This window comes from Macroventuria anomochaeta, assembly GCF_010093625.1.
Source record: "Macroventuria anomochaeta strain CBS 525.71 unplaced genomic scaffold BU25scaffold_9, whole genome shotgun sequence".
Classification (NCBI taxonomy): Eukaryota; Fungi; Ascomycota; class Dothideomycetes; order Pleosporales; family Didymellaceae; genus Macroventuria; species Macroventuria anomochaeta.
The window spans coordinates 600,336-624,795 of NW_022985370.1; the positions used below are offsets into that span (position 1 = coordinate 600,336).

Consider the following 24,460-nt stretch of genomic DNA (forward strand, 5'->3'; position numbering starts at 1 on the left):
CCAGCAACCATGTCGTTCCGCCCCGGCTCCCGCATCTTCAGCGCCTTCCGCACCAACTTCCGCCAGTACTACGCCCGCCGCAATGCGTCAACAGCACCCGGCGCTGAGCCCGCTGGCTTCGCAAAGTTCTGGAACTCCCCCGTTGGCCCCAAGACAGTGCACTTTTGGTACGCTCCCAGCCGCCCCCCAAGTTTTTCCTGCACACAATGGCAATGGCAATGGCAATGGCAATGCCTTATCTCCGGGCATCTATCCGAGCCCTCCCATGTCCACCGCAAACAACCACACCCAAACACCACATACTGACCGATCTCACAGGGCACCAGTGATGAAATGGGCCATGGTCGCCGCCGGCGCCTCCGACTTCTCCCGCCCCGCCGAGTCTCTCTCCCTGACGCAGAACTTGGCTCTGATGTCCACAGGCGCCATCTGGACGCGCTGGTGCTTCGTGATCCGGCCCAAGAACGTCGCTCTGGCGGCTGTCAACGCGCTCTTGTTCTGCGTCGGTGCGACCCAGGTCGGCAGGATTTACAGCTACAACCAGAGCTTGAAGGCCGGCGACTTGGTCAAGGCCGAGGGCAAGGAGCTGGAGGCGGATTTGAAGGCGACGGCGGCTAAGGCGGAGAAGAAGCTGTCTTAGAGGAAGCTTGAGCGAGGGGAGGAGGGGAGGTGGTGATGAGAGAGGAGGGGAGGTGGTGTTGAGAGAGGAGGTGGTGATGAGAGGGGAGAAGAGCGAAAGCTGGAGGCATTCGGGACTGTGCACAAGGATACGGAATTGGGGTGTATGATTTCTCTCGATATGCGAGCATGGCACAATCAATTGGACCGTTTGGCGATATTATATTCTCTACTCGTCTAGACACTTTGTTCACGCACGCAATTACTGGACCGGATGGGTGCTCAGTCCAGGGACAATCGTCTGATCTGGAGCTCTTCAGTACCCTAAACCCATCAAAATTTGACCTCAGGGTCGGTACTCAGGGTCGGGATGCGCCGCCACCTCGTGTCTGCGCCAGGAGGTCTCGTTTGGAAAATTGGCCCAGCATATCCTACACGAGAAAACTTCCTCGAGCTCGCCAAGGTGCTTCCCCGCTTGATGCTTCATGCGTAGTTCGTCTGAGCTAAACGTTTCCGAACATCCGGCAATCTTGCACTCAACAAACAACTCCTCGTCAGCGTCTTCTCCAACAGAGGGGTCTGCTACCACTTCGCTGTCTTTCTTGGCTGGCTGACTGCCTCCCTGGCCGCGATGATGCTGCTCATTATGCTTTCGTAGGGAATTGAAGCCAGGGAACCATAATGAACAAATTTGACAGCGCAGGGACAAGTTAGCGTTCGTCGCACGGCTCTGCTGGGAGACATGTGCCTGCGATTGTGCAATGGTCATGTTCAGGGGATATGCCGAGATGCAGCGGTTGATTGAATTGTTGCGGTTGCTCAAAGCGGAAACTCCACTACCATTCTGCGCAGGCTGAGATGTCGATGGAGCCGCGTGAGCACTGCCGGATCGTGATTCGGATTTGAGCCTCCCCATCTCAGTTGGTGTCAGTGTGGTGTGCTTGCGACGTCCCGGATATGTGGCGGCCGTCCGTGATACCACACCATGTTTGCGCAGCGGATTCGGCTTCAGAGGCTCACTCGGACGCCGCGCTGTTGCATTGTCAGAGATGTTGGTATCGGTGTCGGATATGAGTCCGGTCCATTTGCCAAAACCGCGCTCGAGAGCTCTTCCTGTCTTGCGGACGTATTGCTTGCTCTTTGTCCAGCCCTTCTTCGCCATCTCATGTATCGTTGGTATGCCCTCCACCGCAGGTTCTGGGAGTTCCTCTATCTTGACTGCAATCCCAGTCAGCATACGCAAGATCAGTACAGCCAAGGTGTGAGTTACCTTTTGTGGTATCCTTCCCCCTTTTGGCAACAAGCTTAACGCCACAAATTGGCGACTCGCAATCAAAGTAATAGCGACCGGTCCGCTTGAGATTTTCCACGCGCTCGGGTGATGTGCTCCCCTGTAAGTTACACTTCGGGCATGTCCAGTTGTCGATGCTATGTTCGTCTCCGAAAGGACTTTCTGCTGCGTTTGCTGTTGTTGCTATACTCACTGAACTATCAGCCCAGATCTTGTGTTTTCATCGTAGGGATGAGGATATAGGGTCGTGGAGAGAGTCAATGCATTTTCCACATCCACTTGCTTACCTGCTGCCTGTGATTGTCCAGCATTGGTTCTACGAATCGATTCACCTTCTTTGAAAGGTGGCTCGGGACGAGAGTGTTTGGGGAAGTTGCTGGGCGCATTGTTTCTGTTCTGTAGGGCCAAACGTTCGTGCTCTTTGGCGACAGCGAGCGGTGTCTTATGGCGGTGAATAACCATATTGGTGATAATGATGGGATGTAACGAGTCCGTGGGGTATGATATGTCCGTAACGATGGTAAGGTGAGATGAGCGGTCGTGTGGAGAATCCAAGGCGTGGAGGGCCAAACGGCATCCTGGAGGTAGTCATGGTGCAGGCACGTTCTTGTCGTTGGGACGCGCAGGTGGGCGGCAACGATTGTAGTTGCTGTTCAATTCTCAATCCCACGTGCTTGTCTACCCTTCTCTTGAGGCAGTTGCCATCTCAGCCCGGAGCACCTTCCGCCATGTCTTTCAATTGCAACAGTTCACAATGCTATTGCAGCACTCCCCACAACAGTCTCCACAGCCGCTACAACAATTCCCGCAACAGTCGCCGCATCCATCGAAACATGCAAGGACGCCAGCCCAGCAGCCGGCGATGCAACTGGCGAAGATGTCGACACCCCACGGCCCAGAGCGATCACAGCAGCGATTAAGTCGCGAGCCCATATCGTCCATGTTCTGGGACTGGGCCAACCCGTAGTCCTCGGGGTCAGACATTGGTGCGTAGTTCATGTTGAAAGTTGTTGTGTTTTGGCTTGAGGTGCTGGTGAAGTAAAGGATGACAACGATGCAGTAGGATGCGGGACTTATAAGCGAGTGTAATGTTGAGATTCTAAACTTCGCCTCGATGCGCCCAAATTAGATATGAGTAAGAGACTGGAGCCAGATGAGATGAGAGAGATCTGATGATGATGTTATAGGCGTCCAGCGCCCGCGGAAGTCTCTAACCGCATTAGGCTCGCTAAAGCAGATTGCTACCAATGAGACCACACCCGTCCTGCACTGCCATAAATGAGCCACCTCAAACCCCGTATTTGTTTCCGTTTGATTCACATCGGTATGCTTGGACGTGTTTGTGGTGATGAAGACCGAGGCTTGTGACACGGTTTCGGGTGCGCTAGCTCTATCAGGGCCAGGCGAAGTGCGAGTATGACTAACGCCAAAGCTGACATGAATTCTTTCTGAAGCTTAGCTACTCGATCTTAACTGCATCTACATTACCATTCGTACAATCCATACCGCCTGACAACTCCGCGCCAGCCATGTCTATCCAGCTCTCAGGGTACCTTCAAAATCCGTTCGTTCTCATCACCGAGCGGCTCATTATCGTACCAACTCCAATCGCAGTTCGATTCAATGCTTACGTCCAACTGTATGGCAGCTTGCACGCAAGCGAGGCGTTTTGCCAAATGGCTTTCGGTCCGCACTTCCTCGCTCGCAAGTTGAGCGACGAAGGCACAAAGAATGCCATCTTCACACGTGACCTTGAAAGATGCTGGAAGAGAAGAGGGTTGGGTGATTTGGCAGTCGCTTTGCGAATCAGAGACGATGGATCGGACGTCATCTCTAGTGATATTGGGAGAAGACTGGAAGGAGGAGAGATCGTGAACATTGTGCAGGTCATTGATGATGGAGGGTCGAACATATCGCTTGGCGAACTAGGTTCCCAAATCTTGAACGATATCGAGTGGGTCGGTTATGCAGGTGTCCGAGACGCAACAACGACATCGATGCCCGACTGGGTTGAAGGCGATGACCCGCTGCCGCCATGGCAAGAGATGATTGAGCTGAGGTACGGCGTGCATGGCAATTACTGGGGCAAAGGTGTAGCTGGTGAAGCGGCGAGAGCAGTGATGCAGTGGGCGGTCAGCGAGAAAGGAGTGAGACGGTTCATTGCGGAGACGGAGAAGACAAACACGAGAAGCGGGAAGGTGTTGCAGAAGATGGGCTTCAGAGAGAGCGGCACAAACTATTGGAAGGAGCCTAGTGAGACCGAGTGGGAAAAGGTTACTGCGTAGATCAAGAGCTATGTCGTACGCGAAGGTCAATCATACTGACGGATCGGAACCTCTCTCATAGAGTCGGACCCAGTAACACCGTGGCACATGCAGTCTGACAGGTGCCGTATGCCGCATTGCACACAAGAATCGATGCAGGAGCAGTAGCAGCCAGGGTAGCTCCCCAGGTGAAGCCTGTAGCAGAGTAGCAGGCCATTACAAATGCAGAGCAGCTTGTTTGGCAGATACCATAGCCGATAGGTCCAGCCAAGACAATCTTAGTGAGTAAGAGCATGCCGGTGAAAGACGCCAGAGCAGAGGGAACGCACATCATGTGAGGGTTCGTTCACTTGCCGAAGGAAGATGTTATGTTGTCAAGGAATGTTTTTGACGTTTGAAGGATGAACGATGACATGCGGACATGTTTTAACTTCGAGTAGCAATATGCTTATACATGCTGTATACGCCTTGGATACACTTTAGCTCCATTTCCCGTAACGACATAAGCTTCAGTGACACTTACAGCAAAGAACATACACGGTGCCTCAATGAGGCTTGTTGTACCCAGAACCAGACCGAGTCGCTTCTTAGCAGCCAGGAAGAAGGACTCAGCGGTGCGATACGCTTCTGAATCACGATGAACGTATCCACCGTCGAGCGACGTAGCTGTAGTACCCAGCGCACAAACTTGTAGGGCAAGGCAGGCATCTGGCGACCAGTCTATGCCGTGTAAGCAAACTCGATTCACGGTTCTTCTCATTTGTTGTTCGTCCAGTACCGGATTCTTTACATGCACATAGTTGAAGAAGTTATCAAGTAATAGCCGAATTCGATGAGGCTTGAACTCATCAAGACCAGATATAGGCGGGGAAGTTGTCATCTGGAAGTCTGACCTATTGGTTCAAAGAAATGCTGGACCGCTTAATTCGTATTCTGCGCTCAATCTCCTCAAAGGTTCCCATTCTAAGAGTGCATCAATCGAGCATGACAGTAGCTGCGATCGATCCGGCCTCGTCTCGTTCGGTGTTGCCTTATAAGCTTTTTCGCTCGAGGCGTTCCTGGCCAGTACTGATACTCTCTGTACGGGAACCTGTGGAGATGTCGAGTGATGTTGGGACGAGTCCATGTCGGAATTAGGAGTTGTGCGGGTGAAGAAGGTATAATGCAGCGCGGAGTGTCGCTGGGCACGATCAGCATGCCCGAAATTGATCTAGACCGAAATTCTGTCGCGGAGTATAGTCCTCCGTATTTAACCCCAGGTTTTCGGCTCTGCAAACGGCATCCATGCTTGCTGCACAGCAGGCGACTCCTCGGGCAACTCCTATCTCCGCGTCGAGACCTGTTCTTGAAGCGAAGACTTGTTTGCCAGCGGTCCGTTGCAGTTTTTACCAGCGGTCCGCTGCACTGATTGTTCAGCTCATTCGGTTAGTGCAGTCTGCCTCCCCACCCTACCACTGCTATTCCCTTCCACTATGGAAGACGATTGACTTTGTTGCTCTTGGTTGGCATCATGGACGCCATACTAACTGGACCATCCAAGTGGGTTCAGGCTTCCTGCACTGTCATCTACGGCTTTGTACTTCATGACCATCGGTGCCATGGATTTCGTATTGTTGGGCGAAACATCCAGTATAGGCCTCTGAGCGCACCCCACCGCTCTCGCAACAGCAACACAATCGGTTCTCGGTATCGTCATGAACATTACCATCCCGTGTATGGTCAACCCGGATGAGGCGAATTTGAAGGGCAGAGTCGGGTTCGTGTTCGGCGGTTTCGCTGCAATTGCGACATTTGGTTCGTGGCTGCACGTTCCGGAGCTCAAAGGGCGAACGAACTGTGAGGTTGACACACTGTTCGCAGCTCATGTACCGCCGAGGAGGATGGACTCCTATCAGCTCGATGAGACGAATGCGTAAGGGAACAAGAAGGTAGAAGAATATGTTGCATTATATGATTGGGTATCGTGTACATGTGTGCCTGCAGCTTTAAAGAAACCAGTCACTCAATCTTTCGTCCCAAATATGCGGAGTGGGTTCACCGCAAACTTCACCTGGTTTAGTGGCCGTCTATACCCTGATCACGATGTTGATACCTAAACCCCGCGCTTCGCGAATGCAGCAAGCAAGGCATGATCTTTCCACGCGCCCAATCAGGGCATGGAGTCCCTTCTCGGCGCACCAAGCTCTTGCAAGTAACTGGGAGTCTGGTGTACTCCGAGCATCAAGAACAAGCACGGTTTTATGGTAGTTGTGGCCTGTACCTTCTTCGTGCCCATCTCTCAAAAGAGTTGAAGATGAACAGGTCGGCAGCTTGTTTGCAGACACTGTGAAGGGTGTCATGAAGTTTGAATCCAGGACACTCGTGACAGGCACAATTTTGTGATGGTAAGACATATGAAGAGGATGCGCAACTACTGGTCCTGTCATCGTTGTCGAAATCGCCTGCTCACTGTCCCACTCAGTGGCATAGGTACGCTGCGGCCCGATATCTGCCGCCTCTGGAGGGTGTGATAGAAGAGGTTCGAAGCCATGACTGTTGCGACGGGATAACTTGGTGCTGACGCTTCGCTTTGAAGACGTGTGTGATAAGGTGCCTGTCACTGAGCGTTTGGCAACATGTCGCGGGCTTGCGGTCGACGTGGAAGCTGGCGCAAAGCAAGGCCAAGATGTTACAAACTGCACTTCGTGTGTGAGAGTCAGAACATGGTCCTCAGTGCCATCACCGTTTCGGAAGGTAAGCGATGGCGTATATATATCGCTTTCGGTTGGGGGTCCCAATCCCGTGTCGTCGTCGATCAGATCAGTGTTGAGTGGCGTCAGATCCCATTGTACAAAGCGGACTGGCGCCTTGGAAATAGCATCAAGGTCTTTGGGCATAACTAGGTCTGTAGACTTGACCGAGATGTTTGTATCGGCTGGCAGGGCAGATGAGTCTGCTGCTACCAAGTCCTGTTCAGGTTCTATGCGTGACCTGATTGGTGATTGCTCGCTGCGTATAGAATGCCAACCCTCGTATGCGCCCTCCGGCAGCTTGTCCACATGGATCCAGCCCATGCACTCTTGTGCTTTCTCGGTGCATGCAAAAACTCGGCCAACGATGGACGCTTTACTCCACCAGGTCTTGCCTTGATAGATGAAACCACCGTATAGATCTGCCGAGTCGCCAAGCGTAGAGATAGCAAGCTGATCGTTCTCTAGAAGCGTAGATATCAAGAAATGAGAAATAACCTCTCCGGGCATAATCATTCCTGTGAGGAATGAGCGGCTGAGCCACCCACCGATGTTAATTATTGCCGGTCTTGGACCATCTTCTAGCGAGAGGAGCGTCGTGGATAAGGGAACGCGCAGTGATCGTGAGTTGTTGCGCCTCACTGCTGGTTTTTGGATCCGCCCGAAATAGTCATCTAGTTGATGGCTTGCCGAACGTGGGGTCTGTAGGGGAGTTCCATATACACTAACGACGGAAGGCGTTGTGGGATTGAAAGACCACGCACTTGGGGAAGACGGTTGTGTTGTACGCTCAGTGTTCTGATCGGCCACTCCAATTTTCTCTGCCAAAGACTTGACGATTGAGTCCATGGTTGGCCATTTGATCGACTCGGCGAAGTGAAGGAGCCCTGCCAGTTGACGCGACTGATGTTGCGGCAGAAGAATGATGTCAGATCTGGGAAGTTCCTTTGGTGTGCTCCCGCCAAGGATCGAAAATAGTCCACGTCGTTCTGGCACTGGTGTTAAAGCACCATTGTCGTTGCCCTTGATGACCAAAATATTCTCCAGGAACCTGCGTGCCAGGACCATGTCCCAGTCTGTCTTCCTTGTGGTGAGGCTGGCGAAAGTTTCTATTTCTTGAGCGCTGACATGCGTCTGGTCTTCTACTTCGCCAGCGCTCGTCGCTGAGATCGCATCCAATCTAAGCAACAGTTCGCAGGACAGGCTAATTTGAAGCAACAAGATATCGCGTTCCGTCCACAGAGGTCTGGATTCGCCTTCAGGCACAGGCTCAGGATCGCTAAAAAGGATTTGACCAAGCCTGATCCTCCACTCCACCAGGCTAAAGTCGTGCCAGATGCCTTTCAGATGCAAGACCCTGAGAATAGCAAGGATTTGAACTTGCAGACCTGTGGGGTCAAGATTCGCTCCAGTATAGCCAGGCGGTGTCAAGAATGTACTAAAGAGGTGTGCATACAAGTCTCCGAGACTCTGGTTATTGAGAATCGTGATGCGTTCTGGACTTCCTTGGAACGCTTCGTACAAGTCCTGAAACTCGATAAGACGGTCGTACACAGAGTTCATATCCACAGCGCGTATGCCAATGCGCTCAGGGTTGGTCTGCATGAGCTCTTTGTTCCTGGCAATCTCAACAAACTCCTCGCTATCCTCGTCGTATTGAGGATCCGTGACAAGATTGTCCGCTCGAGGCAATTCGACAAAGTGGGCGAAGCCGACGCTGCCCGGTTCAACGCCCTGTGCACTGAGCCAGCTTGGCATTTCGACAGCGTTCACGTGGTACACATGGTGTTGTTCCTCCCCACCATGTATTGTCTGGCCTGTCGTAGTGTACGTATGCGTTGTCGCAGCCATATACGATGGCTGTGCTGGGTGGATCGAGTCGGTGACGTCGTCATGCTTTACATCGTTGTCCCATGGATACGAAACGCTCGGCGACGGTTGCCCGTTCACGATCTTGACACTGAATCTTGGAGCACCTGAGAAGAGCGCATGTATGGCCTCTCTAGTCAGGAGATCGGACTCTTCATCCTTCTCCATTGTTAACTTAGAGTGCGACGGTGTGCCCTCAGCTTGATCTGTGGATGCAGCGAGCTGTGGAGCGTCGACGCGACTCTCCGTTCGATCCAATTCAATGTTGTCGATGTCCTTCTGTTGATGTTCTTTCGGTAGCATCAAATCATTGGACGTTTCTTTGGCCTTGTCGAGCGGGGCCGCCCTAATCGAGTCGAAAGAGCTCCCTAACGGCTCAGGATTTGTTGTCTTGGTTTCCTCAGGACCTCGAGACTGTTGCAGGGACAGTGTCTCGTCTGCACTTGTCTTTGTCTACAATTCAGAATATCTCGTTAGCGGGAGTGCGTGAGCAGCGGGGTTGCAAGACAGACAAAGAAGGAAGGAAAGTGGGCGGGCGTACAGGTGCTTCATCGTACTGCTGTGGCTTCTGTTTCCTTATTGATTTCGTACGAAAGAACTGCGAGATCCGTTCTCTTTTGCTCCTCTTCTGCTCCAGTTTGATACCATATCTTTCATCGTTCAGTTGCCTGCTCAGTCGTCGCAACATGTCGACAAGCAGTAGTGGGGTAGTGAAGCATGCTGGCTGGATGCCTCAGGAGATTTAAAGTAGCATCCCTCGCAGTCAACAAATCTCCTTGACTTGTTAGGCGACATGATCCCACCTAACACATCAAGCAGGGCAGATACCCTTGAACTCGAGTCCCTGATCGCTGGAATGGTGCCGCTCCCTGGTGAACATCCTAGGCGATCGCCCAATGACGTGTGAATAATGCACGCAAGCACGCGCCCACCTGAAGCGCACCAGCAGCTGGCTGCAGCTCGCAACACAACAGTGCTCACCGCGGACGCAAGGATGACCAGCGATTCAGCTTTGCGCAAAGCAACGCGTGTCCGCGGCAGATACAATGCAACTGCACAGCGCGGTCGTCATGGCGCTATTTCTGTCCGCCCATCGATAGACGACGGTTACCGTTCCGCCGCTGTGGGCCTTCTTGGCATGAGCGGGCACCTTCTCGAACAAATCTCCCCAAAACAGGGAAGCGTGTCGAGGCCCTTTCTCCCATGTTGCAGCCAAAGCCTGGAAATGTTCAGAGTGATTGTAGCTATAGTACAGGATGAGGAAAACTACTTGTAGCCTTGTAGCTACTTGTGAGTCGACAAGAGGGCGGCAGGCACGGCTTGACTACCTCCGATAATTTGGGCAATACCTGCTTGTCTCCGGCTTGTTTCGCTAACATGAGAGCCTTTCCGATGGCCGCTCACATCCAAGTTTCGCACCCTACAATACCCATAAAGAATTCTTACGAGTACAATGTCTGAATCAGCGGTCTCGTGCACAAACACGGATTGGTTCTTCGAAAACATTTGAAACACTCGTACGTCTTACACAACGCTCGTCTGGCACATTGCATCACATGAGCTCAAGGCCATTCACGTGGTCATATGGCTATCTTCAATCTCAATTACCAACAACTCTCAGTTGATGCTCTGTTGGTTTGTTTTCTCTTTGTCTGCCTTGCAAAATCAACAACGCAGCTCGATCTCTATACGCTCTGTTCGAAGATAACACTATTCGCTTCTGCAATATCGAACATCATCCTTCTGAACAAAGTAAGCGCCAACAGAAAAGTCAGCTCTTCCCATTTGTACAACAGGCATCACAAATCGGTCTGAAAATTCTCTTCTAAAGTAATACCAACCTTTCCAAGTACATTGCTCTAGGTAACAGCATCATGACTGCGTCAATTGCCGTCAAAAGTCAGACCCTGGCAGCCAGTGAAGATATCATCCGCTCCGACTCCCCTACTTTTTTGCAGACGACCTCACGCGTGGGCTTCTTTGACCGGTAGGGTAGGCGAGTATCTATTGCGCCATCCATTACCCCCTCAACCGTTGCCGCAGGAACCTCATGTACGGACTCCTGTGACCGATGTAAGGAATCGAAGGCGCAATCTGATATCAACTAAAGCATGTTGAACAACTGTGCTACTGACTTCAAGATCAAGGAAGCTGAGGCGGAGGCTGTCAAATGCATGGTCAAGAAGCTGCAAGCTCAACTAGACTAGGCAGACATCAAACTTCATCTGGAGCAGGCGCGCTTCAATCGTGAGCTCAAGGCGAAGGACAAGCAGTTGGCTGAATAGGTTGCTGAATCTCTACTGCACGTCAATACGTCTAAGGAACTCGCAGCCCAGCTGACTAAACAGCACAAAGAGCTCACTGAAGCTCATGTACACGAGAAACAGCAGGTCGACGCTATGCAGACCGGCCACCGACAAGAGCTCGCTTCTTTTAAAGCTAAGCTCGAAGCCAAAAATCAAGAGATTGCGTGCCTTCAGGGTAAGCTGAAAGAGCAAGAGGCAGCAGGGAACAGATTCGAGGCAGAAGCTAACGACAAGATTGCACAGCTCAATGATATCTGTGTCGTCTGAAGCAAGACGTCGAAGGCGAGGCTGCCAAGCGTGCCGCAGAGCTGCAACTTCAACACGAGAAGCAGTTCAACAATGATTCCACAAAGTGTCGCGCCCGTATTGTGGACTTGAAGCCGAGAACAAGAAGCTAAATGCACGGCTCTCGATCGAAGATTATTTGAATGACGAAGATGGTTTGTTAGATGAGGTCGAAGAAGAAGGCACAGATGGGATTGCTTTGTGATGACCTGCTAGGTACTCGCGTACACAATTGCTAGAGTTCACACGATTTAAATGACGGTTTGATTGCACAGAGCTGCACGATTCGACGAATTCCGCGCTAGTGAGGGCACACGAGTCATGTCATCATGCCTAGGCGCGTCGGTAAACACGAGCAGACGCGTTCAACGACTTCAACACGACGTCATGGTATGTATCATATCACAAGCTGCAAGTCAGTCATACTAATTCTTTTGAGGCGCGGATCCGCGCGGGCGACAATGGTGCAAAGAAGCGAGGAGACAAGCCACCTAGGAGCCGCAACAGCGGTGCGTCCGCAAGCCAAGTCGCAAAGCCTGTAGCAACTGCGAAGAACAGCAAGAAGAGCAAGAGAGTGGAGAGGTCGCAAGATGACGATGAGGAGGATGAGCTCTTTGTAGCGGAACAGACGCAGTCGCAATCTTCTCAAACACGGAAACGCAAAGCCCATGCTGGAGCAGACGAAATCGCCGAAGAGCCTGCGAAGGCGCAGAAGAAATACGTGCAGTTGGAATCGAAGACAAAGAGGATACCACAGGACATAATCGAAACATGGCCACACCTGCCCCAGCAAGTCTTGGACCATATAAGTGCTGTCATCAAAGACGCAAAGAAAGACATCGCGAACACACAACGAGATGAACGCAAAGTCATGGCAGCACACAACACATTGAACCCACTCGTGAAGAGGCTTATGCGCCATCTTTCGGCCTCAAAGATACCACCTCAGGCTCGAGACATTCACTTCAACATCGACAAGCTCATAGAGCGCAACGGACAGGTCTTTCGAGACGTAACCGCCGCCCGCCATTCAAAGCAACTGCTCAGCGAACAGGTCAAGGTGACACAGAGTCTTCTGACAAGGGACGATGAGCATTTGGATGAGCTCAAGAAAGATGCGAAGAAGTGGAAAGCAGAGTGGAAGCATCAGCAAAGACATGGGCGGGTATGTATTGGCGACTGAGATCGTACACTATCCACACTAACTAGGCACAGATCCACCCCCTTCTACGAGACAACGAAGACATGAGTACTGATGGTGACGGTCCGGACGACATTCGCCTGAGACGAGGAGCTGCTATAGATACCTCTGCGCTCGATGCGCCCGACGCTGAGCTTGCGCCAATCCTTGAACAACTCCAACGCAGTCTCGAGAACATGCAGGGAAATCATGCGCAGGTAAAGGGCATTGATGGGGCGATAGCAGATGCGCAGACAGCACTAGACGACGTGCTTTTTAGACATGCCAATGCACAACAGTACGCTGCGCTGTGAGCTATTGGCATGCAGGTCCAGTCTACATTGGGGCGTCTCAGGAGTTCTGATAGGTGTATATGGATATCTGCAGTGGCCATATGCGTGCAGCAATGCGGTGAGCATGGGACAAGGCCTGTTTACTGGAATGTATCAAGGCGTTTTGTGGGATTGGCGCATCTGTCCAATACATGGGAACGAGCTCTGTACGACAGGGACGGTCCGCGGCCACCATGTGGCTCCATACGCAACAAGGCCACATCGTAATGCAGAGGGGCGAAGTTGGCACATTGCTATTCATGTGCCACTTATAGCAATAACAATACCGGTGTGATGGTCATCGGAAGGGGTGCATGCAGATGGACTGCAGGTGTAGACATCGTCAGCTGTAGTGCACTATTGATACACGTGATGGGACCCACACCCCCCAGCTACTGAGCTACTGCCGGGCACCAGTCATGCTCCCACAGGGCGCTGCGGCTCTTCGGTAGAACTTCTGCGAACTCAGCGTTGCCCAGCCCGCCGTCGTCGAAGCGGGACGTCCTGAAAGTTGACAGCGGTGACAGGAACTTTGTGGGCTCGAGCGCAGGTCTCCAACCCCGCTGCTAAAGCACGTTTGCGGAGAATCCGACGTTCCGGTTTCTCCTCTTGAGCGTCGGCTAACCACGCGACCATGAACATTCACTGATCGACGCCTATATACCAACTTAGCTCTCATCTACTACACACGCTGCGGTGTGACCCAGGAACGTGCTCCACTTGCCAGCTTGATTTGCTTCTTTTGGCGTTCGCACGCGTAACAGACCCATCTGTACCACCCCCAAGCGCCCAGCATTCAGCTCTGAAACCCACCCACACCACTACGGTTGATGCCGGAGGCTGCGCGAAGATCCAATGGAGCAGCCTCGCCTAATATGACAAGTGCCAAAGAAGCAGATCAGGGGAAGGATGCCTCCACATCAAATGTGTCCAAGAGTAGATCACCGTCCAAGGACAAGTCAACGTCTGCGCCAGGGTCTGATGCGCCTGCGCGGACCTCGAAAAAGCGCAGAAAGGTCAATCATGGTAAGACTTCCATGCTGTGCCCTTGTGATGCTCTTGATAGTCTTTGCTAACTTCTTTGCTTCCAATCAGCGTGCATATATTGCAGACGTTCGGTAAGCCGCAGCCGTCTTCCTGGCATCCAAAACATGGCGTTCTGTTGCGTTACGACCTTTTGCAATACTTGCTAACATAGCCATCATCAGCATATGACCTGCGACCTTGTGAGTGGATCCAGCGTCTTGCTCTCTTCTCCGAAGCTAACCTTTGCTGTTTATAGGAGCGACCATGTACGAGATGTGTCAAGAGGAACATTGGGCATCTCTGCCATGATGAGCCTCGTGAAGGCGTCAAGAAAGCCAAATCAGAACCTGTGAATGGTAACGCTCAGAGCGAGGCTCCTAAAAGCGGAGTACCCGCCTCCGATACCGCCTCGCATGCCATGTCCCAGCAAATCAGCGCTCCTGATGCAGGGCTGAACCTGGCGCCTCCTCACCTGCCTCCCAGCAGAACTGCCAGTACGTCTTCGATCACGCAGGCCAACCCCGTATCCGCGCCACAATTACCTGGAGTGGCGTCTGGCAACCAGTCTTGTAAGTTACACGTGTTCCCGGCTCTTCACACTCGGCCTCCTACTGAACCCTCGCAAGTCTTGAACTACGATGACCTCCTTTCTTCTTCCCAAAATAACTTTCAAGATATGCACCATTTTCACCCTTCATATATGTTCAACACATCAGAGGTCAGCAATGAGTACAATCTGTTCAACGACTTCCTGAACAACAATCTCATGGATGACGGCTCTTTCTACGGAGGTGGGGATCTTCACACCCTATTCTCCGACGCATCCTTGATGAACCCTATGGGTACCCTGACCAACAATGCGACCTTCGACCCCAGTACATCTAGAAATCCTCAGCTACTTCCGCCACCCGCGCAAACCACTGTCAGCAAATCTGTCCAACGGTCATCAAATAGCGTTACCGCTGACAAGGCGCGAGAGAGGTACCTTATGGCGGCTGCTGACCCAGCTGGTAACGACAGTCCTGAAGAGCGCATGAACAAGTTGCTCAAGGCCAAGATGGACGCTGGTTTACTGAAGCCTTTCAACTATGTTAAGGGCTACGCAAGGCTGAACCAGTACATGGAACAAAACTTACAGCAAATTTCGCGCGTGCGAATACTACGGCAACTTGACAGGTTCAGGCCGAAGTTCAGGGAACGAGTATCGAAGCTGACCGATATGGAACTGGTGCGTGTAGAGATGTGGTTCGACAAGAGCTTGATGGAATATGACCGTGTCTTTGCCAGCATGGCGATACCCGCGTGTTGCTGGCGGAGAACGGGCGAGATATACCGAGGGAACAAGGAGATGGCACGTCTCATTCACGCGCCAATGTCGAAGCTACGAGACGTGAGTGCCACATCCATACACCATGTTCGATCGTCTCAGGTACTGACTTCAACCGCAGGGTAATATTGCGCTGCACGAGATCATTGCTGAGCCCTCGCTGGTGTCCTACTGGGAGAAGTTCGGCGCTATCGCCTTCGATCATACCCAAAAGGCCATTCTCACTAGCTGCTCTCTTAAGAATCCCGATCCGAACTCTAAGGACCCTGAAATCCGATGCTGCTTCTCATTCACCGTCAAGAGAGACATGTGGAACATGTGAGTATTCTACATCGATCCGATAAGGGGCTTGCTGATGTGATGTAGACCGGCATTGATTGTGGGCAACTTTCTTCCGATTACAGAGCCAATCTCTGGACCTTTACCGACCTCTTGATACCGTGCGAAACGTTTTCAATTGTACAGATACCGAGTGCACTTTCTGAAAATAGCGCATACTGGGGTGCTATGCAGACTATGTGAGCGTTCGTTAGGAAAAGGTGTCGCATTCTAAGGTCAACAGCCTAATTGTCTCGTTGCAAGGTTTTCTGTTCACATATACCAGCGTACAAATTGCGCACATCACATGCATTCTTTTTTCTTGTTGCTTTTCCTGGACCAATGCTCAAGTTCTCGCGTGTTACGCCTCTTTGTTGTTGTTGGTCAGCTCTGGCTCGTAGAAGGCAGGCACGACTCCACCCAACTTCCCTCTCGACACCTTCACCTCACCACCACATCGTTGCTTGATCTGCACTCACAGCATGGCCCTGGGTCAGTCTGCGGCAAAGCTTGAGCGCGAAAAGAAAGTGCAAACGGTCATTGGTGAGTGCCCTTTGCCACACCCGTCGCATGTCCATCCTAATGACTTGCAGCTTTCGCCTCTAGCCTCACCTCACGCCTCGACAAGCCCCAAAAGCCAGCGCTAGTCACCGACCTGCAAAATCACATACGTCACCTGCCGCTCCAAGCTTCGCCAGCGGTGACCGCGAAACGCGATGAGCTTGACAAACTAGGCACCGAGCTCTGGAACCTGTCCACACGATTACGGCGTGATGAGCCTGCCCATGATGGAAACCCCAAAGACGGAAACGCTCGTAATAGCAGTATTGTTTGCCTCCTGCGTGCATACGCCTTCTTGCTGCTCGACTCGGCTGGCAGCCAGATGGTCAAGGGTCGAGAGCGCAAGTCTTGCATTCGACTAATGAAGGTTGCGCTGAAAGCGGCGAAAGCATGCATACTAGGCAAAGATCTGGAAAGCGCTACGAGGGTGCTCGAAAGGGCTGCAACATACGAAGACATCCTGATTGGCAAAGGGCAACATGGCGACAGTGATGACGCTGAAATCGCGAAGCGCCTGCGTCTTGAGTACTTTGCCATACGGACTGTTTTAGTAAGTCCATGTCATTGTTGCCTTTGAAAGTAACACGCTAATGTGAAACCGCTAGGCCTTCCGTCAAGACCGCCTCGATATGGCAGAGCACATGTTCGCGAAGTGCAAGCAGATCGACAGCAATCCCACTCCTGATACGGCAGAAGACATAGCTGACCTGTTGTACGAGATCGGAAAGCAGGCCTCGACGGATCGCAACTATGAAGCCGCGGTGAAGTGGCTAGAGCGTGCTTGTAACATGCTGGGGGAGCAGGACCTTGGTATACTTAGTTCTGAGGCTGTTGAACTAAGACTATGCATAATGCAAAGTCTCGGTGAGTTCTTTGATATTTTAGACAGGGCAAAACTGAAGCATGATGTAGTTCAGGCGCACATGAAGCTGGAGACGGCCAACGCAACTGACAAGGCGTGGCATCTGGTCAAGCTCATGGAGGCTGATTATGGAGACAAGATGGCGGTATCCTTGCTCAAAATTGAATTGCTTTCAGCAGCTGAGCACGTTGATGAGGACGAGTACTATCAAGGTAAGTTGGCCTCAGACTCAGAGATTTATACTGATCAAGAAAGTGCTCGCTCGGATGATCCGAACCATCGTACTCAATGACACCAACTTCAAGACACTGGTGCATCACATACAAAAGTTGAAGGACCTTAGGTGCGAGGGTTCGGTTTGATTGTGGAAGACAAGCGCTGAACATGGACAGCAATGTGTATGCGTGCAAAGCACTCGATGACTTGATAAAGACTCGGTTACTTCGAGAAGAGAACGGACCGTGGATCGAGAAGGCTATCATCACTCGTATTTGGCTCAGCACAAGTGATGTCCACGCCGAGAATGCTCTTGAGCAGCTGCAACAGGTGTTTGACATTGTGTTGCAAGAGTCCAACTTCTCGCTTTCGGCTCCGGCAACTCATGCTGCGCAAACGCTGCTCTGGAAGAAAGTCGAGGAGATGGCAGCCCAAGAGCAGCACGACACGGTTGAAGCTTGGTGCCGACTTTGTCTGCATTCTCTGCTCGAGAAGGCCGGTGCCCAGAACAAGGTCAAAGTCACAAGGCGCGATTGCCCAGCCATACTTCTACCAATACTCAGTGGCTGACCGCTTGAAGGAAGATCATCCAGTCCGCACTTTCGCGACAGGATTACACAGCTGCCCGCGATGTGTACTGTGAAGTACCTGAGACTGGCCGAGACGAACCGATTACAAGGTATTTGATGTACAAAGTAGGCATCAGAAGTGGAGATGCAGCATTTGGTAAGCACCTCATCATATGTTGATCGTTCGTGGGCTGACAGTGCCAGCTGCCGAGTGCTTAGATGTTGTGTGTCGAAACTCTGCGAAAGATGCGACGCTCCTCTATGCTTGTGTTATGGAGGCACAGAGCATCGGCGACAAGCGACAGGCAATCAATGCCCTCGAACGCGTCCTGGACAAGTATGACTACACCGCACCTGCTGGTATTCACCTCCCTGCGCTCTTAAGGTAAGGTTACAAATAATTCTATCTCGACTGTTCTGACCGTAAGTAAGGGTTACACTGAGGCTTCTTCAGTCGGAGTTCATCAAGGATGGTACAGTTGACCACGAGATACTGGATCAGTTATGTGCAGTATTCGAAGGCGCATATAACCAGGCCAAAGCATCCCGACGCAGACCCAGCACGCCTGAACAACAACTTTTCACTGCACAAGAGCTCGAATGGTTTTCGAAGAACTCGTACAACTTTTCATTAAAGCACTGTGCTGAGATACCTCCGCAGAATCTGGTCAGGCTGCTGAACATATGCGCTGAGGTCAGTGATGGAAAGTTGGTGTCACGATATCCTTACTGATAAGCATCGCAGTTTATCAGATTGCTGGAAGAGCAAGAGCAAGAGCAGTCAGCAGCCGCTGCTGATCTAGGCTTGCGGCTTGCCTTTTGCGAATTCCTTACTGCTTGTACGTACACGACGTTGGCTCGAGCAGAAGACAACCAGGAAGCTTACGTGAGTCTCACAAGCTTCTGCACTGTTTGAAACGCTGACATTGCAGCTTCAATACTATCTCGAAGTACGCAAACATTGCCAGGACTTTCGCCGTGCCGTACTCGGAGGTGCAAACAAGTTGAGCGGAGCAGCGCAAGACGACATTCTATCGAAGCAGCTACAGGTAGTGAAGCTTGAGCTCGAAGCTGCCTTGAAGTTGCAGAGATGGGATGATCTGGAAGGTCTCTTTGAGCAATGCTGGAGTTGCAAGAGCTCAGATCGTTACGAGACACTTGCAGACCTGGTACTCGTCATTCATTCGTGCCTCGTACAAGCCAACGTTGATCATTCATACCAAAGCAGTGAGTCATTAGGACAAATTTCTTGGAGGATGGTGCTAACTACTTTTTAGAAGTTCTATCGATGCTGCAGAAGATCATCAACCTGACATCTCGACAAAACGGCAATGATGTCGTAAGACTCTCACGTTGGCTCCGATGTCTCTTCAATCTTACGCTCCCATACGATGAGAACATCAGCCTCAAATGCCTTGATCAAGTCACGCAGATTGCAGCAAAGAAGCATCGGGTACGTTCAACCCCGTGAAGCTCAACCTTATTGTTTTCTAAGCACACTCAGCATACGCACCGATCCGGTACTCCATTGTCGTTCATGGCAACCCCTCCACTATCAAGTCCTGTAAAACTCGAAGATGATGCAGACTCAGCTGACGAAGAGCCCAAGCAACCCGATTGTTACCCAGCTACAGAGCTTGAATGGATGGCTACGTCATCTTTCAACCGCGCAATTGACTACTACGTAGGAGACAATGACGCAAAATGCAAGCTATGGGCCGAGAAGGCAATGACAGTCGCGCAGTGGCTCGAGGACGATGGAAAGCTCAGAGATCTGCTGATGGGGAAGTTTTCGGCCTTGCAGTTCAACAAGTAAGTCCCACTGGGTCCGCGTCTTGACGTCCTACCGCCATGCTGAGCGTCATCGAAATGTCGATTTTCAATGTACCGGGACAATTCCAATAGCTTGTTGGCAGATAATATCATCCGACACCACAGCAAACTCTCGCTTTGGAGACGACATGGCCAGTGTCACTGGCGATCTTCTCTAAACACGGAAAGACGCAGAAGGCGAACTCGCGTTGTGCGTACGGCTCGCCGCTCTCATCCATGGCGGACTCTAAATCGTTGACAGGCTCCATTGCGCGATCGTCGAAATGGTGGCATTTTCCATCAAGAGTGTCGAAGAAGATGACGCGATAATCTTCCTTCTGAAGACACAGAGTACACTGCAGGTCCGCAGCCAGGCTCATAGTCCCAACCAACGCCAACCGAGCGCTCGACGTAAGCTCTATAGAGGATATCGACAACATGATAGCCTCAAATTCGCTAGCCAATCGCTCCAGCTCTTGATTCTTCCAACCGAGAGTTGTCGCTGCCGGCGCACCTTTCTCAATCATTCGAAGTGTCGCACGCTTCCACTCCCGGAACTCGGTGCCAGTATGTTGCGAACCTTCAGCGAATACTCTCAGCCCAGCATAGATACCCTGATCTGGCATGCCGACAACCAAAGAATTATCGAAGATTCTCATGAGTATGCGTGATACGATGGCTTGGTATAGCGCCAGTTTGTCAGCTGCCTCAATCTCCTTGTAATTAACCTTGATAGATCGCAAAATTCGCACACTCGCATCAGGAAGATTATCAAAGCTCATCTTCGTACGCCGATAATTTGACACAACCAATTCTCTCACTCGGTTTGCAAGCTGCGAGAACGACTCTGCAAGCTCGCTGTCGCTGGCTTGCGAGTCCGTGCGCGTGAGGGATGAGATGCTGGATTTGAGCGACAGGAGCTGTTGGAGGCGCGCATGGGATTCTTTTTCGGTCTCGTGGAGACGGAGAGTTAGGGCGTTCCAGTCTGCTTCGCTGTGTAGAGGCTCTGAAGGGCGTGTTGATGATTGTGTGATGAGTTGGTCTTGGAGCAAGGCGAGGCGGTAGCGGAGGTTGTGGTTTTGGTTGATGAGGTCCTCTTCGCGGTCGTTTATTTCATCGTCGCTATCCGGATGATTGTGTTGATGAGAATCAATGGCACTCTTTGGTGTTGCTTGCCGATGTGCTTCGGCAGCCTGATATCTGGAGACCTCGACGGAAGCTTGTGCATCTTGCTTCACTCTCTCCAGCTCATGTCTCAAAGCAGCTGTTTCGTCTTGAGCAGCCGCAAGCGCCTTTTCGAGCTCGGCGAGCCTGTCGTCTTCTATAACGGGTGGATTCTCATGTTTCAATGATCGACTTCCGTCCGCGGCAACAATTATGTTGGCAGCTACAGAGCTGATATTGCCACGTGCACCATGACTTTGAGGTGTTCGAGTTGCACCTGATGCAGGAACGTTTAACAACGCATGTCCACCATCTTTTTCTTTCGGCGATCCACGCAGCATATCATGGAACGAGTTCTTATGCCGTTGCACTTCATCTTTCTTCACCTTTGATGCGCCAACAGCAGCCTTAGGTGGTGCACTTATCGAAGGCGGCGATGATGACTTGCCTAAGGTCTTCGAAATCAACTTTCCTCCACGCTTGACGCTGAGTCTACTAGAAAGATCTGCTCTTGTCAGTATTGATCCAGACCCATGCAGCAGCTTGTGTGACGTCGACACTGACCAGAGCTCTTCTTCTCGCCGGTCATAGCTTCGACGCGTTCTTTCCGATTTCAAGGTTTCATTTCCCGAACACCAACCATGCTTGAACCTTTGAAGAATATGGCCGCAGCACCGAACACCTTAAAGTGTTGCCTGATCGATCTCGTGAGGGATGACTACCGATACGGAGCACAGCGGGGCTGCGCCGCAGCCACACGCGACTGATGATCGACCAAACCGCAGCTGGGCGCCCAGCGTGTAACTTTCCGCCGGCTTCAGGCTTCACTTTCGCCCAAGTGAGCTCTGCCGGTGCCTGAACTTTGCAATGCTTTCCAGGCTGCCGTTTACTTGACCTCGAGGTCTCTTCGCTCGCTCAGCTGATTTCGAGTCTTTACCGCGATTGCTGGCTGTTGGCTGATTCGACCCCGCAACGCGCCCAGGAGCGACATCAGCTTATTAACGCGTTTACCTGTTGTCATTGAACCTTACAAGAGATGAGCATGTCACTTCCTTTCAGAGGGAGTAATGTTCCCTTCTCCTTCAACCCAGGGTCCAACGCGAATCTGGCGACTGGAGCAATTGGCGCTGCTTCGAGCGCGAGCGCTACTCAAGATCGTCTGATAGTTGGTGTCGACTTTGGTACAACATATAGCGGTAAGTCGCTTGCAATGTGCAAGTTGAAGGAGTATGGTGGCTGATTGGTGAAGGTGTGGCTGCTGTCTATTCAGCGACCCCGGACGACATCGACATTATCAAGACTTGGCCAGGCGGTAACGGTACGCTCCCTTCCGATTGCGAACAGACGAGCTTCGTGTGCTCACAGACCGTCAGGAATCACCTCAGACAAAGTACCTACCGAGATTGGCTATACCGAAGCACCCCCGTCGAACGGCTCTACGTCCTCCCTCGAAGCCTCCGCGAAGCCCGCAGCGAATGTCAAATGGGGGTTCCAATTCAAGCCCGAAGAATCGCGCCTACGATGCATAAAGCTTTTCCTCGATCGCAATCAGAAGCTCCCGCATTTTGTCTCGCCACTCGAGACCGCAGCGCAACTGCGCAAATGTGAGAAGACGGTCAATGAAGCCGTGGCGGACTACCTGTCCCAAATATATAAACACACAATGGAGACCCTGACGAGGAGATACGGAGAGACATTTATGAGCATGACAAAGGTACAATTTGTCCTGACTGTGCCAGCTGTCTGGTCAGACTCGGCAAAGGATGCTACGCTGAAAGCTGCTGAGAAGGCAGGGATGGGCAACAGACATGATCTCAAGATCATCTCTGAGCCTGAAGCTGCTGCGGTGTATACGCTCAAGGCCATACAACCAAACCACCTCAAGGTTGGAGATAACTTCGTTGTCTGCGATGCCGGTGGTGGTACTGTTGATCTGATTGCATACAAAATCACTCAATTGGCCCCTCTACGAGTCGAAGAGAGCGCTGTTGGAACCGGAAACTTGTGTGGCTCGGCCTTTCTCAACTACCGGTTTGAAGACCATGTCAAGCAGCGCATAGGCGCCGAACGTTATAACTGGATGCGCGAGAAGAAGGCGAAGACATGGAATATGGGACTGAAGTACTTCGAAGAGTTTGTCAAGCGCAACTTCAATGAGGACGAAGACGCCGAAGTCAATGTGCCCTTTCCCGGTCTACCTGATGACGAAGAGGCTGGACTTGATTCTGGGTTTTTGGTCATGAGCAGCGAGCAAGTCAAGAGCATCTTCGATCCCGTCGTACAAGAGGTCATTAACCTGGTGGAAGGTCAAGTGGAAACGATTAGAGCAAATGGCGGCCTTGTCTGTGGAATCGTTCTTGTGGGAGGGTTTGGACAAAGCAACTACTTGTATTCGCGTATGAAGACTCATTTCAACAGCGCACCCCCTCCACCCTACTCGGAACGACCGACTCACGCCATCGCCATGGCCGCCACACAATCCGTCGAGATATACCACCCTATACACGCTTGGACTGCGGTAGTAAGAGGAGCAGTGCTTCGAGGTCTGGAAGGTAGCATAGTAGTCAGCAGGAGAAGTCGATGGCACTATGGCACAAGCTATGCAACTGTGTTCGACGAAGCGAAACATCCCATATCTGACAGGTACTGGAGCCCGCTTTGGGAGAGGTGGATGGTCAGCGATCGTATGCAGTGGCATATTGCGAAGGTACGTTCACCAGGAAGTAGCAATGAGGAGGTTGTTAACATTGTACAGGGCGCACAAGTTTCTGAATCACAACCTATTTCGTTCCACTACACACGCAACTTCCGGCCTGGCCAGTCGCTGATTGTCGAAGACGACCTGATTGCATGCGACATGGATGTCGCACCGGACTCCTTCTGCAAAGGTCTCATCAACGTGTGCACGCTCACCACGGATCTAAACACTGTGCCGAAGAGTCTGTTTACGCGTTTGACAACGACCAAGGGCGTCGAGTTCGACAACCTGGACTTCACACTCGACATGCGGATAGAGAGTGCAGGCTTAGTCTTTGAGCTGAAAGTTGATGGTGTCAGATATGGAGGTGTGCAAGCCAAGTTCCACTGAACAACTATTACAAGCGCTGAGCTGGAGCATAAAAATCGCCAAGCGATTGGGCAAACAGCAAATCCCTGATGCGGTTTGCTTCGCACCCAGCAATACCCAGCCGGCAACCTTCGTGCCAGGCACTGCCAACATCTTCCTTGTTGAACAACCGGCTTCTGGACCTCTACCACAATATCAGCGCCATCTCCATCCTTCAATATGTATGTACTGTGTCGGATGAGATTCACAACTCCAGTAACATTATGGTCTCTTCCCGGCACGTCTACAGTCAGCGTCAGCCAAGGTGTAGCTGATAGGAAGGCGTAGGGAGCGTAAGGACAGTCAAAGCTATAAATCGTTGTGATGATGGCATGAGGGCAGTCTGTATGGACCCGAACATGTTGGATACACATCTTGTCGACAAGTGCATATTTTGGAATTGCAGAAGAGGTGGACTTCTTTAACGAGTAGACAGGTACGCATATATATGCGGCCCTTCTGATTTGAAGCTCACATCAAACAAAAAGTTATAATGATAAGAGCTGCTCTCCGTCAGACAACATGAGCACCATCGTGGTTGTGATGAAAGAATCGTAGCGTGACAATGAAGCAAGCGCGGCGCACGCCAAACGCGGGAGAGCAACGATCTCTGACAAGGGCTACA

At 51.7% G+C, this 24,460-nt stretch overlaps 11 protein-coding genes across 11 annotated transcripts; 7 read left to right on the forward strand and 4 right to left on the reverse strand.

Moving 5' to 3' along the window:
- Positions 1-9: 9 nt before the first annotated feature.
- Positions 10-625, forward strand: BU25DRAFT_321397 (UPF0041-domain-containing protein; the record flags this gene model as incomplete). Its single annotated transcript, XM_033702250.1, has 2 exons — positions 10-167; positions 319-625. Coding segments are annotated over 2 exons (465 nt in total), but the record flags the coding sequence as incomplete, so codon positions are not given.
- Positions 626-802: 177 nt separating this feature from the next.
- BU25DRAFT_273426 (uncharacterized protein) lies at positions 803-2,097 on the reverse strand. The gene has a single exon (XM_033701845.1). The coding sequence runs from the start codon at positions 1,853-1,855 to the stop codon at positions 965-967; it is 891 nt and encodes a 296-aa protein (XP_033563935.1). The 5' UTR covers positions 1,856-2,097; the 3' UTR covers positions 803-964.
- Positions 2,098-3,394: 1,297 nt separating this feature from the next.
- BU25DRAFT_409011 (uncharacterized protein) lies at positions 3,395-4,563 on the forward strand. The gene has a single exon (XM_033705961.1). The coding sequence runs from the start codon at positions 3,439-3,441 to the stop codon at positions 4,192-4,194; it is 756 nt and encodes a 251-aa protein (XP_033563936.1). The 5' UTR covers positions 3,395-3,438; the 3' UTR covers positions 4,195-4,563.
- On the reverse strand, positions 4,250-4,468 carry BU25DRAFT_337128 (uncharacterized protein; the record flags this gene model as incomplete). Its single annotated transcript, XM_033702662.1, has 1 exon — positions 4,250-4,468. The coding sequence occupies one exon, from the start codon at positions 4,466-4,468 to the stop codon at positions 4,250-4,252; it is 219 nt and encodes a 72-aa protein (XP_033563937.1).
- Positions 4,564-5,883: 1,320 nt separating the features above from the next.
- On the forward strand, positions 5,884-6,132 carry BU25DRAFT_409012 (uncharacterized protein). Its single transcript, XM_033705962.1, has one exon. The coding sequence runs from the start codon at positions 5,889-5,891 to the stop codon at positions 6,087-6,089; it is 201 nt and encodes a 66-aa protein (XP_033563938.1). The 5' UTR covers positions 5,884-5,888; the 3' UTR covers positions 6,090-6,132.
- Positions 6,133-6,138: 6 nt separating this feature from the next.
- BU25DRAFT_273643 (uncharacterized protein) lies at positions 6,139-9,570 on the reverse strand. Its single transcript, XM_033701848.1, has 2 exons — positions 9,313-9,570; positions 6,139-9,224 (listed from the first exon to the last, which is right to left on the reverse strand). The coding sequence occupies exons 1-2, from the start codon at positions 9,457-9,459 to the stop codon at positions 6,240-6,242; spliced, it is 3,132 nt and encodes a 1,043-aa protein (XP_033563939.1). The 5' UTR covers positions 9,460-9,570; the 3' UTR covers positions 6,139-6,239.
- A 2,142-nt stretch (positions 9,571-11,712) lies between these two features.
- BU25DRAFT_364032 (uncharacterized protein) lies at positions 11,713-13,260 on the forward strand. The gene is made up of 3 exons (XM_033703775.1): positions 11,713-11,752; positions 11,802-12,527; positions 12,578-13,260. The coding sequence occupies exons 1-3, from the start codon at positions 11,750-11,752 to the stop codon at positions 12,854-12,856; spliced, it is 1,008 nt and encodes a 335-aa protein (XP_033563940.1). The 5' UTR covers positions 11,713-11,749; the 3' UTR covers positions 12,857-13,260.
- A 489-nt stretch (positions 13,261-13,749) lies between these two features.
- BU25DRAFT_485794 (uncharacterized protein) lies at positions 13,750-15,816 on the forward strand (the record flags this gene model as incomplete). Its single annotated transcript, XM_033711242.1, has 7 exons — positions 13,750-13,900; positions 13,970-13,992; positions 14,083-14,100; positions 14,214-14,469; positions 14,527-15,290; positions 15,349-15,545; positions 15,594-15,816. The coding sequence occupies 7 exons, from the start codon at positions 13,750-13,752 to the stop codon at positions 15,661-15,663; spliced, it is 1,479 nt and encodes a 492-aa protein (XP_033563941.1). The 3' UTR covers positions 15,664-15,816.
- A 211-nt stretch (positions 15,817-16,027) lies between these two features.
- Positions 16,028-19,569, forward strand: BU25DRAFT_336700 (SPO22-domain-containing protein; the record flags this gene model as incomplete). Its single annotated transcript, XM_033702647.1, has 12 exons — positions 16,028-16,088; positions 16,139-16,656; positions 16,712-16,970; positions 17,019-17,180; positions 17,224-17,311; positions 17,361-17,703; positions 17,769-17,910; positions 17,958-18,138; positions 18,186-18,447; positions 18,686-18,980; positions 19,031-19,206; positions 19,258-19,569. 12 exons carry the CDS (start codon positions 16,028-16,030, stop codon positions 19,567-19,569), a joined length of 2,799 nt encoding a protein of 932 aa, XP_033563942.1.
- A 106-nt stretch (positions 19,570-19,675) lies between these two features.
- BU25DRAFT_456811 (uncharacterized protein) lies at positions 19,676-21,318 on the reverse strand (the record flags this gene model as incomplete). Its single annotated transcript, XM_033710064.1, has 2 exons — positions 19,676-21,234; positions 21,294-21,318. The coding sequence occupies 2 exons, from the start codon at positions 21,316-21,318 to the stop codon at positions 19,676-19,678; spliced, it is 1,584 nt and encodes a 527-aa protein (XP_033563943.1).
- Positions 21,319-21,471: 153 nt separating this feature from the next.
- BU25DRAFT_273446 (actin-like ATPase domain-containing protein) lies at positions 21,472-24,224 on the forward strand. Its single transcript, XM_033701846.1, has 4 exons — positions 21,472-21,925; positions 21,979-22,047; positions 22,103-23,436; positions 23,485-24,224. Exons 1-4 carry the CDS (start codon positions 21,766-21,768, stop codon positions 23,815-23,817), a joined length of 1,896 nt encoding a protein of 631 aa, XP_033563944.1. The 5' UTR covers positions 21,472-21,765; the 3' UTR covers positions 23,818-24,224.
- The last annotated feature ends 236 nt before the right edge of the window (positions 24,225-24,460 follow it).

Excerpts from the sequence above, each read along its gene's own strand:
- BU25DRAFT_273446 (XM_033701846.1), top strand. The coding sequence starts at position 21,766 with ATGAGCATGTCACTTCCTTTCAGAGGGAGTAATGTTCCCTTCTCCTTC. Across the intron at positions 21,926-21,978 it reads CTTTGGTACAACATATAGCG|GTGTGGCTGCTGTCTATTCA; the intron begins GTAAGTCGCTTG and ends TGATTGGTGAAG. Across the intron at positions 22,048-22,102 it reads GACTTGGCCAGGCGGTAACG|GAATCACCTCAGACAAAGTA; the intron begins GTACGCTCCCTT and ends ACAGACCGTCAG.
- BU25DRAFT_273426 (XM_033701845.1), bottom strand. The coding sequence starts at position 1,855 with ATGCTGACTGGGATTGCAGTCAAGATAGAGGAACTCCCAGAACCTGCG.
- BU25DRAFT_409011 (XM_033705961.1), top strand. The coding sequence starts at position 3,439 with ATGTCTATCCAGCTCTCAGGGTACCTTCAAAATCCGTTCGTTCTCATC.
- BU25DRAFT_273643 (XM_033701848.1), bottom strand. The coding sequence starts at position 9,459 with ATGTTGCGACGACTGAGCAGGCAACTGAACGATGAAAGATATGGTATC. Across the intron at positions 9,225-9,312 it reads AGCAGTACGATGAAGCACCT|ACAAAGACAAGTGCAGACGA; the intron begins GTACGCCCGCCC and ends TCTGAATTGTAG.
- BU25DRAFT_364032 (XM_033703775.1), top strand. Across the intron at positions 12,528-12,577 it reads ATCAGCAAAGACATGGGCGG|ATCCACCCCCTTCTACGAGA; the intron begins GTATGTATTGGC and ends AACTAGGCACAG.
- BU25DRAFT_409012 (XM_033705962.1), top strand. The coding sequence starts at position 5,889 with ATGGTCAACCCGGATGAGGCGAATTTGAAGGGCAGAGTCGGGTTCGTG.